The 13835-nt window shown below is 42.0% G+C and overlaps 1 protein-coding gene and 1 long non-coding RNA gene across 27 annotated transcripts in view; one reads left to right on the top strand and one right to left on the bottom strand.

The window, feature by feature from the left end:
• The window catches only part of LOC117939582 (muscleblind-like protein 2a), a 51040-nt gene extending 37543 nt beyond the window's left edge, over positions 1-13497 (top strand). For 8 of the 26 annotated variants that reach the window (XM_034864998.1, XM_034864996.1, XM_034865003.1 and 5 more), the window contains 5 exons: positions 927-1187; positions 4358-4411; positions 4840-4984; positions 6006-6041; positions 11085-13497. In XM_034864998.1, coding sequence (XP_034720889.1) covers positions 927-1187; positions 4358-4411; positions 4840-4984; positions 6006-6041; positions 11085-11209 — 621 coding nt within the window. In that variant the 3' untranslated portion in view covers positions 11210-13497. Of the gene's footprint in view, positions 1-926; positions 1188-4357; positions 4412-4839; positions 4985-6005; positions 6042-7229; positions 7325-11084 lie in introns of all 26 variants that reach the window. The other 18 variants (XM_034865001.1, XM_034865006.1, XM_034865016.1 and 15 more) reach the window with 11 other exon arrangements.
• LOC117939586 lies at positions 1866-2894 on the bottom strand. The gene is made up of 2 exons (XR_004655630.1): positions 2309-2894; positions 1866-2083 (listed from the first exon to the last, which is right to left on the bottom strand). It is a non-coding gene; the product is annotated as an uncharacterized LOC117939586 (long non-coding RNA).
• Positions 13498-13835: the final 338 nt, after the last annotated feature.

The raw sequence follows: 13835 nt of genomic DNA, 5'->3' as shown, positions 1-13835 counted from the left end.
TCTAATGAAACAGTATTCCTGTGAGACGCGTACACACTCCCACACAAAACCAGCATGCGTGTTTTTGCATGTGTGTGCCTAACCGTTGCGCGTGACATTGCGTGTGTGCGTCTGTGTTTGTGTGTGTGTTTTGTGTGTGTGTGTGTGTGTGTGTGTGTGTGTGTGTGTGTTTGTCTCAGTTAGTCCCAGAGTGCAAGTCAAAAGCAGATCCCCATGTGATTATGCCCAGGCCTCTGAACCGTTGAACACTGACTGGATCAGTGACGTTATCAGTGACACAATTATTTGGGTTTGGCACACATTGCACTTGTTTCAGTTACATTGTGATCAGATCTTGTTTATACCAAGTCAAAAATTAATTTATGGTCTGTATTTAAACAAAAAAACATTGGCATGATTTTTAAGTCTGGTGCAGCAGAAATAAGTAAAACCTTGCTGTGTGAGTGCGATTCTGTGTGCAAGAAAGCTCCTATTTTGAGTGTGTGTATTTAAAAACAAACATGATGTTTTTTGTACAAATATATTGGATGTGGTTTTAAAAGTCCTTAAGGCCTGTTGGCCCTACCATGCAGTATTTAAATATGTATCAACATTCTCATTTTTAAAACAGTCCGACACCAAAATGTCAAATACTTTCAGAAAAATCTAATATTGTCATCAAGATTTTGATGGCTTTTAACTGTGGAGTTACTGTTCTAGTTAGATGATCATGCCCTACAGTAAAAGGATGACCATAAATAAACAAATGACATGCTATGCAATGTTTATTATGCTGTTTAATATTGTTTCCAGACATGTTCTGAAAGCTCAAGTATTCACGGTTTGTTTCTTTGTTTTCTCTTTTTGCATACATGCATCTGTGTGTCTGTCCACATGTGTGTGTTTGTGTGTGTCTGTGTGTCTCCACGTGACTCTCCTGCTCCCAGGTTTGCCGTGAGTTCCAGCGGGGCAACTGTGCTCGCGGGGAGACCGACTGCCGCTTTGCTCACCCCAGCGACAGCCCCATGATTGACACCAGCGATAACACGGTCACCGTCTGCATGGACTACATCAAGAGCCGCTGCTCCCGCGAGAAGTGCAAGTACTTCCACCCCCCGGCCCACCTGCAGGCCAAGATTAAGGCTGCCCAACACCAGGCCAACCAGACAGCTGTGGCAGCGCAAGCCGCCGCCACAGCTGCAGCCATGGTGAGAGCACAGCACTAACGCCTACCTACTGCACCCTGTACCTACACAGTGGTAGAGCAGGAAAGAAACACACACACTTCTCTTTGTAGTAACCAAACAATTCTCCCAAGGTTCCTGCTTGTTCAGAGTACTTCTAGAGCAAGAGCTTGTAAGGGACAATAAGGTCTATTTTATAGCACCTATATACAGTTTCCTTTCCAAGAAGAGCTAAGACTTTCATTGTAATATCCATGTAGGCTTTAAGGCACCAAATAAACAAGTATTACAGTAGTACAAAACTGCTACCTGACTTTTACCAATGCATATATTGTTTTAATTGGAGATCATAGACCAGGTTATTGGAAATTGTGTTTTGGGGATCTCTTTTGAGCAACTCTGTACCAGATCAAATTCATGGAACCACACATAGGCTCTCTGAGTACATGTGCCATAATTACAAATAATCTTGGCTTACACAATATGTAAACTCATGCTGTTGATGATGACACCCACAGCAACATAAAATGTGGAGCGCTGCTTTATTACTGTATAAAATATACCCACCTCTGCTGGTTTGTTCTAGTGGACTCCAGTGTACAATTCAGTAACAATAGTTATCCTAAAGTGAGGCCGCTGTATACAATAAACAGGATTTAGTGAAACCTAAATGCATCAGTATAATGCCGCAAGAACAATCTGTTATTATCTCACCGCAGTCCGCTTTTATTTTCCAATGCCCTTGGTTCATACAGAGACAATGTGCTGGCTCACCCCCCACACCACCTCCCCCCTGCTCTCAATGATAAGTGCACCTCTCTGCAGATCAGTGTAAATTGAATCGGGTATGGATGAGGATGTAGGCTCACGGGTGGGGGTTTGCCCTCTTCTGCCTTTAGTTGGAAAAATCCCCCAACATGCTGAGGAAGAGACAGACGGACAGACAGACAGACAGATGGAGATGCAGGCAGACAGACAGTGGGAAGGGTTTGGCTGTGTGTCTTGGCTGTGCCCCACCCTCCCCCAGGCTGGCTTCTTTTGAATGGTCCTTTTGGCTGCTGCATTCGCACACCTTGCACTGCGCCAGTGTGCTGACTGACTTTTTTTCCTCCATGGCATGAGCATGCTTTATGCGTTGCACATACCACTCTCATCGGCTGACTCCATTGCTGCTTGCTCTCTTTGTCCTTCCTCCATAAGTCCACAGTGTGGATGATATGTCCACCACGAGTTCATGTTAGTTTCGTTTCAGCATTTTGTAGAGGCTGCATGAAAGCAGGAAAACAACACAGAAACATGCATAAATAAAAGACAGCCTGAGACCTCGAGGCACTATAACCTGATGTTGTCCCGTCGGCGCTGTTTTCTTTAAGGCACATCGAGTAGCTTAGCTCAACAACTTCTCCTTCAGATACACAGTGCCTTGTCAAACAAGAAGATTTAGTTTATATAGTGCATTCTCTTCACAATCCTTCAAGCTTCATACGGTGTTCTTCATATGCCCCAGTTGATCAACTTTATGACCCAATTCCCAAATTCCCACCAGCAGTTACAAGCTGTGCTACAGGTGAGCAGGGTTAACCTTAGGACAAGGAGTTGTTTAGTCAGCACCTTTAATCCAATTTTCTATTAGCCCTTAGCCTAAGCTGAATCACTTTTATTGAAGCAGAGACCCATAAAACCTGTATTGCTGCAATGCTGCAAACAGGTAATATCATTATCCATAATTCACTTTTTCTTTTTAATCTAAAGCAAATAGGCTAAAGTGTACTGTAAATAAGGTTACACATTCACTGATACGGTCACAGTGAGAAGATCCTATTATTGAGATTATGTTGTTTTACTGTGCCACATTATGTGTTGCTTGCCATGCTGTAATCTTCTTCCTCATTGCGAGTCGAATGCAGTCATCTTTGCTTTCCATGTCACTTTAATAGACCATCTGACATTTGAACTAACCACAGTGTTTAAGTCTGTTAACAATGCTGTGCATCAGCAATGTATTGTTGCTCTTTTATAGGATATACAGTATATGTTATATTGCTATTAGAAAATCCACATACATGACGCAAGAGGCTTGTGCATGGAGCCCGTTAACTGCTGTGCTCATCACATCCATCAGTCATCTTTTTTTCCTCTCAGCAGTGACATCGCATGTGAGGACATTTTTTAGATAAATTAACAAAAGCATTAAGTTGAAATAAAATATTACCTCGTTAGGTTGGCTACTTACTAATGTAAGATTCGTATAAAACACTCCTAGGCTTTAAGATATGTATTGTCTCTAGGAGGAATCTAAGAATAAACAGAGCTCCACATTCTGTGATTTGAACTATAACTTACATTGCGTCACCACCCCAAGTTCATTGATCACACTCACAAGCCACATGCGCTCACAATGCAGATTTAGTCACTTATTTCAAGGACTAGACATGAATCGACACCACTACAGAGAAAGGACGTGATCATTAAACTACTTTTTGTTAGGACCACTTATTGTAGCTACCACATGGGTGACAGCTTTTCAACAGCCCCCTCATAGTGTTAATCCGTAGTTGCCTACACAAACGTGTCCAGTTCTTATTGCCAGTTGTGAGGACAAAGTTCAGTAATTTGAGGGACACACCAAAGCGCTCACTCACATCCCAATCTGTTGTGGGTGTTTTAGACATTTCTCAGGCCCGAAGCCACCTCCAGGAGCACTGTAATTATTGTGTGTGTAGGACTGTACCACTTCTTGTTCAGATCTCATATAAAGTGTCAGCCCAGTATTTATAGTCTGAATCAGTTGGGTTTACTGCATTTTATTCTTGCGTAGAAAAGTAAAAAAATAAGTTGATTTACTTGACGTTGCTACTAAATGCTTTCCTAGTAGTTTGGAAATACATCATAGAATCGTCTTTTTTTAACCAAGGGTTAATGTAGATGCTTTTTTTTGCTTTTGTACTAATTCCAAAAGTAGCAATGTTTCTTTAAAGTAAACAAAACAATTTTTTGTTTATGTGCATGCCTATTGTTTTGTATGTGGTATACTTGCATTCAGATTATTTTTGATTTTGTTTTTTTCCTTCTCACCTATCCACAATGCAATGCTGTCCCCCATGACGCACCTCTGCTTGCTGTTACCTGTATGTTAATACGCTTGAATCCCATTGGCCCACTGCCATCATGTGCTCGCTGCCTGCTAATTAAAGACTCAGTCGACTGCCAAAGCAATGAAGCGACCCCTCGAGGCAACTGTAGACCTGGTACTTTGACCTTTCACCTTTTGCTTTGCATGTAGCTTCTTTAATTGTACTGTAGCCACTCACAAAATTTAAGTTTGCTCTTTTGTTTTTGTGAAACCCTGTAAATCACTTTAAAGTATACATATTTGTCATTTATGATCACCAGTGACCATTCTAGATTGTACTGTACATCTATTTAACTACGATGTAATGTTAAAATAATTCCAATTATCAACCTATTTTCCTTAATATGTTGTTTGCTATGGTGTAGTTTCTCATTGTCCTTGTGATAGTTACAGCAAGTTTCCATTTTTGCCTTGTTGTGCTGTGCATAGACAAATATACCAGTTTTTGACTTGTGTAAACAAGTATACAGATCAAATCTACTGTTCTTGTGTGTGTGTGTGTGTGTGTGTGTGTGTGTGTGTGTGTGTGTGTTTGGTGGATAGGCGTTCCCCCACGGCGTCCTCCAGCCCCTACCAAAGAGACAAGCACTTGAGAAGAGCAACGGCTCCCTGTTCAACCCCAGTGTTTTGCACTACCAGCAGGCGCTGGCCAACGCACAGCTCCAGCAGCCCACTTTCTTTCCCACAGGTAAAAGCTCCCAATCGATACACATGGCACACAGAAGCAGTCATAGGTATGCGGAGCATGCAAACACACAGATACACTCACTGAATGTGCTCAGCTAACCTTCTATCCATCACACATCTCTTTGGAGGTTCTTGTGCTAAAGTGAGAGCACGTCTCGCGATCAGTTACGTCTGTTTATTAGCCCCATACTTTCTTTTGAGAAGGATTTATTTGAGTGACGCACATAAGGAGCCCTGCCGTGATGGTGTGTGGGTTAATGTTTCAACTATTTACCATGCCGTCATTAAAACTTTGATGTACTGCATGCCAATATGACACGTAATTGCTGCCAGGGTGAAGGGCAGTGCAATCTTTCATGAGAGCAATCAAACGTATGTTATATTTGAACCAGATATTTGACTTTGACTTTAAAAATGCGATGGACACTTTAATTTTTTAATAGTAGAATACTATTTTGGCTCTTTGTGGATCAGTAGAAAAATAAGTGTAACTTTATGAACAGATAGATCTCAGATACCAGAATGTTTAAATTGAGTCAATTTTATTTATATAGCCTACAAATTTGTCCCAATGGGCTCTACAATCTGTACATCAGATGATCTGAGATACAGATGAAGAAAAACTGATTATCCATCATTTCCTTCCTTTGCATCTGCAAACCAATAATCTCATTGATCCAGCTTTGCAACATATTAAATTTGTCCACAACTTGTTCACCTACAGTCCACCAAAGTGTACTTTATGTTTGATTTATTTGGCGTTTTATAGAACCAGTATTTTCTGAACAGAATAGGGGAACTCTTCTGCTTGCTACTGTTAACTGCATTCATAACTGGCTGACAGCACCACTGTAGCAGGAGCATCTGAGCTGAGTGAAGTCTTCAAGCTTTTTTTTGTCTAACCTTGTTGTTCTCCCTCTCAATTAACCCATTTGTTTCCTCTCTCTTTCTTTCTCTCTCTCTCCCATCTCTGTCTCCCCCTTCTCCCTCTCTCACTGTCTTTCTCTGCATGAATACAACAGGGTCAGTCTTGTGCATGACTCCTGCTAGCAGTCTTGGTAGGTCCTGACCTTCCCTTTGCTCTCTCACACACACTGTTTGATGTATAAGAGTAGGGGCTGGGGGGTGGGGGGTTGGAGCGGGATGAATCGGCAATATCTGCAGCCCTTCCAGGTGAGACAAAAGGTCATGCTTCACTGTGACGGTGATGAAACTTTAAAGTGCTCCAGGAAAGTGTTGTCAAACTGTCAATTTCTTTAGGCTGAGATATCATATGAAACATGTGTGTTTGTCTATTTTGTATCACCTGAAAGAGTTGTGACTTTCAGTTCTTGTGTCCCTACTGACTTACTCGCTAATGACTGTTTGTTTATGATGAAAATGGTAGATAAAATACTGCAGACTGTTCTGTTCTGAAGCTGTAGGATAGCTACTGTCTGTTTGCTGTGCTGTGTTGATCAGGAAATTTAAATCAGTTTCCCAGAGAAGTTCTTTCAGCCACATGGCCAGGGCATTTGTTTCCGCTAAAAGGGGACGGGAACTACAACAAGTCCCAGTTGGCTTATCAGCAGGTCTTACATTAATAAATGGGAACACGATGACTCGGAATAATGATTTTAAACATCATATCAAAGCAATCTGTCTGAGATGCATGTGTTTGGCATGCGCAATGAAGTAGCCGCCTGGGTTTTTGGCATCTCCCTGCTATTTAACTTGTCAGCCCACATGAATTAGAAAAATAAGATTCCCATCACTGTTGCCAAAAATGTCATCGATTTATTGTAATTGGTGTCTTGTGCGCCTCAACTTCTCTGGGAAAAACAGCAAACTGATTTTCCGTATACATTTCCTTACTTGTGATTGTAATCAGCTTCTCTCCTCTTGTTTTTTGTTTTGTTATTTTTTTCTCCCATGCTCTCCTTTTCTTTCTTTCTTTCTTTCTGTTTATGTTCTCTTTCTTTCTTTCTTTCTGTCCTCCTTGCTTTGCATTGTGAATGGTTGCATGCCATCTGCCGGTGTAACCCTAACGATGGCTTGCTGGCTCTCTGTAACATCTGCCACCACCACCCCCATCAACAACAACAACAACAACAACAACAAACGATACCGTAAACACACACACATCACACCTGTTGCCATGGTTACCATAATGCTCCACCTACCTGTCCATCGCTACCACTTCCTTCCCTCGCCCCCATTCCTCCTCCCTCTCCCCCACTGCCCCCCCCTTCCCCCTCAAAACAAAGTCCCAATGATGTACAGTGCTACGCCTGCTACTGTCTCTGCAGCAACAACTCCTGCCACAAGTGTCCCCTACGCAGCAACAGCACCAGCCAATCAGGTTTGCTCCTTTTAAAGCTTTTTTTCATCCGTCCCTGGAGCTCTGAATAAGTACTGCCTTCAAATAGTGAGCCGAATAACCGGCAGCTGAGCCTTAGCCCACGCCAAGCCCCTCCCTATGCGTCCGTCCGCCTGCACCGGGCAAGCTCACACTGGGATGAACGTCTCTGAGTGAGTATTTTCCAGAGAATTTAAAGCAGAGGGGCTACCTGAACAAGCCGGTGACAGTGCACTTGATCGTATTTCTTATGCACACATCGTGCACAGCTCCATTTGGCGCTCCCAACAAGCACTTCTTCAGAGCTCCCACATTTGCAAAGTAGTATTTGTGTTGTGTTGCACTACTTCCTGGTTTTGTTTCGCATGTTCAGTTTATTTTTCATTTATTTTAGTTTTCACTTTTCTTGTTGTTGTCAAATAAGCCTCTTCATTTGCAATAGGGGGCACCATCTGTACTGCTTGTGTGCTATGCAAACACACACACACATTCAAGCAAATACATACAGGCAATTTATGGAGCACTTACAGCTGGTTCGTAACAACTGCCATGTTGGATTTCTTTTTCCTATTTCACCCCTCCCAGTTTTGCCTTTTTACCTTTCCCTGGTCGCGGGATAAAAGGGAGAATAAATCACAAGGTTATAGTTATGTGCCATGCTTGTCCGGGTGAGACAGACTCAGGAAAAATGATCACAGAAGCAGTCTAAAAATGGCCTCTGATCGGCGGCTATACTGTTGCTGTGTGCGGGAGCCGGCGAAGCAGGGCCAGATTTGAATGCCAGAGTGACGCATGTGTGCCCCATTTTTAACCTGGAAATTTCAGCACAATGCTGGCACTCTGGCCTTACACAGCTGGTAATCATTTGCTGGTAGTTCAGTATAGAGGTGCCTCGAGGACACACAGATGAACAGAATAGAAGTGTTCCACAGGTAGAAATATATACTGGAACTGGAAAACCACCACGTCATTTCAACACTTCTTTTCACTGCCTTTTTTTCATTGTCTTACAGCGTTAATGTACAGAGAACATAAATTAATTACAATTTAAGTTAGAGAATGAACATCTTTAAAAACTATTCCCATCTGGAATTTGAAAAAAATGAGAATGGAGACTTTGTGTGAAGGATATCTGAATCTCAGGTTTGTTTAAAAAAAAAAGAAAAAGAACATGAGTCATTTCTCCGAGATCCCCAATCAACCAAGGATTCGGCCCCGGTACCTTTTGCTTTATTGCCCCTCGTAGGCCAGCAGTGTGTGCACTTCCTGCGAGTCACCATCTCTTCCTGTAATTGGCATGCAGCAGCAGTAGCAGCAGGAAGCAGAGCTGCTCTTTAAAGATGCATGTGGGACAAGAAGCAGAAGAAACACTGACGTCAGCCCTCGCTGTCTGCCTCCGTCTGTCCCCCCCCTCTCTCTCTCTGCCCTGCATAAAGATTCATCCAGCTAGGAAGCAGTTAACACTTACAATCACCAGCTGTACTGCTACAGTACATGCCTTGTTTACTACAGTCACGTCACCCATCGTATGGTTTTTCAGAATACACACCCAGATTCTTCTTTATTTGTTATTTTATGGAAGGGCACATGATGCAGACGTCAGTGTTTGCTGAAAAACAACCTCTCAGTCCCAAACTGTGAGCTGCAAAGTCTGAGATTGCACTAATGCTAGCTGGTTAGCATCAGCCATTAGCATCTCAATCATTGTTACGTGGCTTCTTCAAGACAATTTGGACGGAGGAGACGGAAATAAGCATAGTGACGTTAGTAATCATGTAAAGAATATGTGTTAATTACCTCCGATGTAAACAAAATGGATCAACAGTGAGTAGCACACATGCCTAGAGGGACAGGGTGTTGTTGAGAGGAGTCTGGTCTACTCATGACCGTCTGAACGGCATCGTGACACGACAAGCAGGAACCAATCCCACCATTCCATGTTGTGGCTCATATTAACCATGTGCTAACAGGGCTGGGGGTCTCTGGGAACATCTCTGCTCTCGCCCACTGAAGACTGTGAAGTTGCGGCGCCCTCGACTGTCCGAATATGGCATTACATGACGTACTTTACAGGCTGTATGTGATCTGCCTACAGAGCTGATAGGAAGATACATTGTAAGAATTAAATGGAATATGAAGTTGTTATATCGAGCAGCTCTTTGGCTTAAGGACCAGGGTTCAATCTCTCACCTCCCTGTGGGGAGAACCTGTCATGCTTATCACATTTATTAAAATTGAACAGACTAGGTCACTAAGATACAATGTAATTAGAATAATAATCTGACAATAATAAACAGCAGTTCAAACGTCCACCATGGTTTTGTAAACACACACATTAATCATCTTCCAGGCTGAAACATGCTGCTAGTGTCACTGCAAAATAGGACCTGCAAACAATTCTTGGTGTTTGTTTTTTCCCTACCTGTGGTGCCAGGCGGATGGGGTGTACCATCCTATATGTGGCTGATCTCACCCTTCTGGCACCCAGTAATATTTTCCTATTTTTGTCCTGCACTGTGGCGCAGGCTTTCCCCTCAGCCTGTCCACATCACTCACTCACTCTACCTGTGGTAACCTCCTGTGATGTGTGATGTGACCAGTGGCTTCTGTCCTTTGCTGGCTGTCTATTGTATATTAACAAGTGCCATGCTGCTTTTTACTTTGTTGGCTTGCTGCCAGTGGCAACCACATGATGGCAGCCAGCAGCTCTTCTACCTGCCCCCCCTTCTCTCTCTCTCTCTCTCTCTCTCTCTCTCTCTCTCTCTCTCTCTCTGTTGTTTGTTGGATTAGTCTTTATCTCCTAAAGAGAGAATACCCACAGAGGTGACCAGACCTGGGTCAAATGCTATTTGCAAATTATTAGAAGCTTTTGCTCTCATCTGCCTGAAACACCAGGCGACCCCAACTGGACCACTAAGACAAATTATTGACCAGCCACCTGATGCCTATAGCTCTCAGAATTCCTCAAAATGCTTCAACAAAGTGCAAACAGCGTGTTGATGTTGTTCCGAATGGCCCACACTCAAAGGTGGTGTGAAAAGCCTGCCGTCACAGCCTCGTCCTGACTGTCGCGCACTGATCTCTCTCCAAGACCCTTAAGACGAATTGGTTTCTCTCTGATCCGACATTGATCTGTTCCAACTACAAAACATTCTCTGAGTTTGAGCTCAACGGCTCCCGTAGAGCTCAAGAAAGAAATAGTTGCCAGCAGCTAGCCGGAGAATGAATCGATGTCTGACCTGGACTGCCAACAAAGTATGTTGCCTTGTTGATATTTGTGCGGACCTTCTTTGTGTGTTTTACTTTCTCCTGACAAATCTAACCACTGAGCGGAGTGAATGTGTTCATGTGGCCGTTAGTAATGCATTTTGGATCACTTCATTCATCATTTTATTTTCTGAAAAGAAGTCGAACCAACGACTTCAATTGTATCAACTCATTAGATCAAACAAACTATAGGTTTGAAAATGCCTGAGGAGAAGTTCAAATTCTGCCTACTTTCACACCTGGCCACACCTGGCCAATCAGAGCTAGGACATATTAAGGGGAGCGTGAAGGTTGTCAGATGATCCAGCAAGCAAATAGTGTTTGACCCAGATCACACTAAACACAATAAAGCATAAATTCTATGTATGTGTACATATATTCTTATGTCAAAAGTATAATAATAAAAAGTTTCTCTCTTACAGGTTCACTAAATTTGTCTCTCCTTGTGTTCTTTCCTTCCTTTTCTTGTTTCTACCGCTTTGTCTCTCTCCTCTAGATTATCCTGAAGTAAGTTTCAGGAAGGAAATGGAGTGTTACGAAGCTGCACTAGGAAACCCAAAACAGTCCCTGTGTAAATACTACCTTACCTCTCCCATAGAGGTCCAGCAACCTGCATGCTAAGAGTCTAACTCTTCAATTTAACCGTAAGAACTGCAGTGCCGGTGTAACACACACACACACATTTAAAAAGAAAAAAAAAGAAGATATATACTGTACGTATTGCTAGAAAAAAAAACTATTAACATGGAAAAAGTCAAAAATATTCTTATGTATAGTACCACATACATAGCAGACACACTATATAGGTCATTTTAACAACTGTTCTCCCAAAGTACCGTGGACCCCCTCTCTTTCATATTTATTCAAAAACAACGCTGCACAATGTTCATCCCTTTGGTTAGTAAAACAAAAAAGATGCTTGATTTGCACTATAGGAGACATATATAGTGCTTAATGTTTTAGTGGAAAACAGGAAGAGTCACAGAAAACCCGTGCACAACCACACCAACTCACTCGGCGCTTTCAAGAGTGTTCTTGTCTTGCGGTCTTTGCTTTTCTCTCTACAAAGTTGAATGTCCTTGGGGCAGACAGGCTCAGTGACTGTCCCTGCGAGGGGGTACCTCTGTGACCCCCATCTGCCCCAGATGCTGTTAAGATGCCATGATGAAGCTTATGCTCCCCTACCCTACTGCCAACTTCTCATCTCCGGAAACATCTTGCCAAAGTTGAAGAGGTCGGTGGAATCAACCTGCCAGAAAGCAGAGCCACATTTTAACACCCTGATAATAATTTTTTATTTTTTTTTCCTTCACTTTTGCCATCGCGAAAGCTGCTCACAACGCACCCTTTATTTGTTTCGGTGCTGGGTTCAGTTCTTTGTTCAGGAGGAGTGGCGGGATAGATTGTGCACGGATTTTTGCATGCAGTTGGGACTGGGGAAGACAGTGCCCAGTGTTGACACAAGATAGTCATGGCCATTACCGAACAGCCTAAAGGCTCGGGTCTGTGCCAATGGCTTAACCAAGCTTGAGGGTTTTGTTCCAGACATACCAAGCCTTTTGTGTGTGTGTGCATGTGCGTCATGGATCTGGAGACTGATGGTCTGCCGGCAGACTGGGACTTAAAGCGAGGTCTTGCAGGTGATGACAACACCAGGCCTGGTAGGAGAGGTTTTTTGGGGGGTGGGTGAGGGACTTAAGTGCTAAGACTAAACAGAAAAACGGTGCATTTGACGACGCTCGTCAAGCAAAAGATGACTTGAACTTCGACTGGAGGGCTATCTGTGACCATCGGTTGTCCTGTCCAACCCTACTATCACCGATAATCCTGTTCCATTTTAGAAAACTGTAGAAGTGCCTAAAAAATGCTCATCAACAACACATTCATCCAGAGTGTATCACTAAAAGTCACAGACACAACATACCGGCTGTCAGAAATTACATGGACCTTTTGGGAAAGACATCACATTTCATGAATCGTAACTAGGAAACCGTTTCCTAGTTACCGTTCATTAACATCACAAGTGACTTTATCGAAACGAAAAGAAGTAAAATAAACGACAAATCAAAATAGCTTTGTAGAATGTCTGGTGATTTTCATGGTGTCCCATCGTTTCCTACCATGGTTTGAGTAGTTGACATGAGGAACGTGAGTGAGAAAAAAAATGTATTGTAAACTGTGTAATGTATGTAAAGTCTTATTTTGAGAGTTTATATCCATGGTTCTAGAAATGTACTCAAAGTTATTTAAAGATTTGTGTTGTGTCTACTATCAAGGTATTTTTGGACCCCCCCCCCCCCAAACCATTCACCATCTCCACCTCTATCCAAAACAATCATTTGTCTTTTAATATTTTTAGATCAACCCTCTCATTATTAATTTTTTTTTCTTTTTGCATATTTTGAATCTGCGTGTTTTTACTCAAACTAAATCTTATTTCCCATATTTCAAAAACTTTGATGTAATTTCATGGTGCTTGATTAACATTGACAATCCCCAATCATACCTTGGAACAGGAGTGCTTCACTCTGGTTTCACTTCCATTCACTCTGATTGTCTCCACATGCATTATGATTTGTATGTAATATTTGTGGAAGGTGGTAAAAGTTTTATTTTGTTGTAATTTATCTTATGTCACTCTTGGTCAAATTTTAGTCAAAAACAATGTTGTTAACTATTCTATTTTGAAATGAATGTAATTTATTGAGCTGTGCTACGTTCTGCACGGTTGGTCATTTCAAGGTCTAACCTGTCAGGTCAGCGAATGAGAAGTCGCACACATTTGAGGGGTGGGGTTTAAAAGTCAGCCCACCAATAGAAAGCTACTGGATCTTTCTTGCCTTCTCATCGATAAAAGGATCACGGTGTTGCAGTAATGAGCATAGTTATAGAGTTGCTTGTGTTGTTGGGGGAAAAAAATGTTTATTGTATAGATGACATTTTACCAAAAAAAAGAGAAGAAAATTTCAAAAAAGATGTACTTTTCACGCTAGTATAATAGTATTTCATAACAATATTAAGTTGTTGCTGTGGCAACCAAATGTTGCAATTACTAAAGTTGGGTATTTTTGTAAATGACATTGTTAAGTTGATTTTTTGTTTCTTCTTGCTAGAACACTGTACACAAGGTAGATTGTAAAGAAGATACAAACATTTCTTATGACCTAATATTTTCATTAGCTAATGACAGCCTGTATAGTGCTGTGACTGTAACACTTAAATAGATTTAAAGTCATCAATATTACAT

Source organism: Etheostoma cragini, chromosome 24 (genome assembly GCF_013103735.1).
Source record: "Etheostoma cragini isolate CJK2018 chromosome 24, CSU_Ecrag_1.0, whole genome shotgun sequence".
In the NCBI taxonomy this organism is placed as follows: domain Eukaryota; kingdom Metazoa; phylum Chordata; class Actinopteri; order Perciformes; family Percidae; genus Etheostoma; species Etheostoma cragini.
The sequence above is the reverse complement of the archived record's forward strand: the minus strand, read 5'-3'. Positions and strand labels throughout refer to the sequence as shown.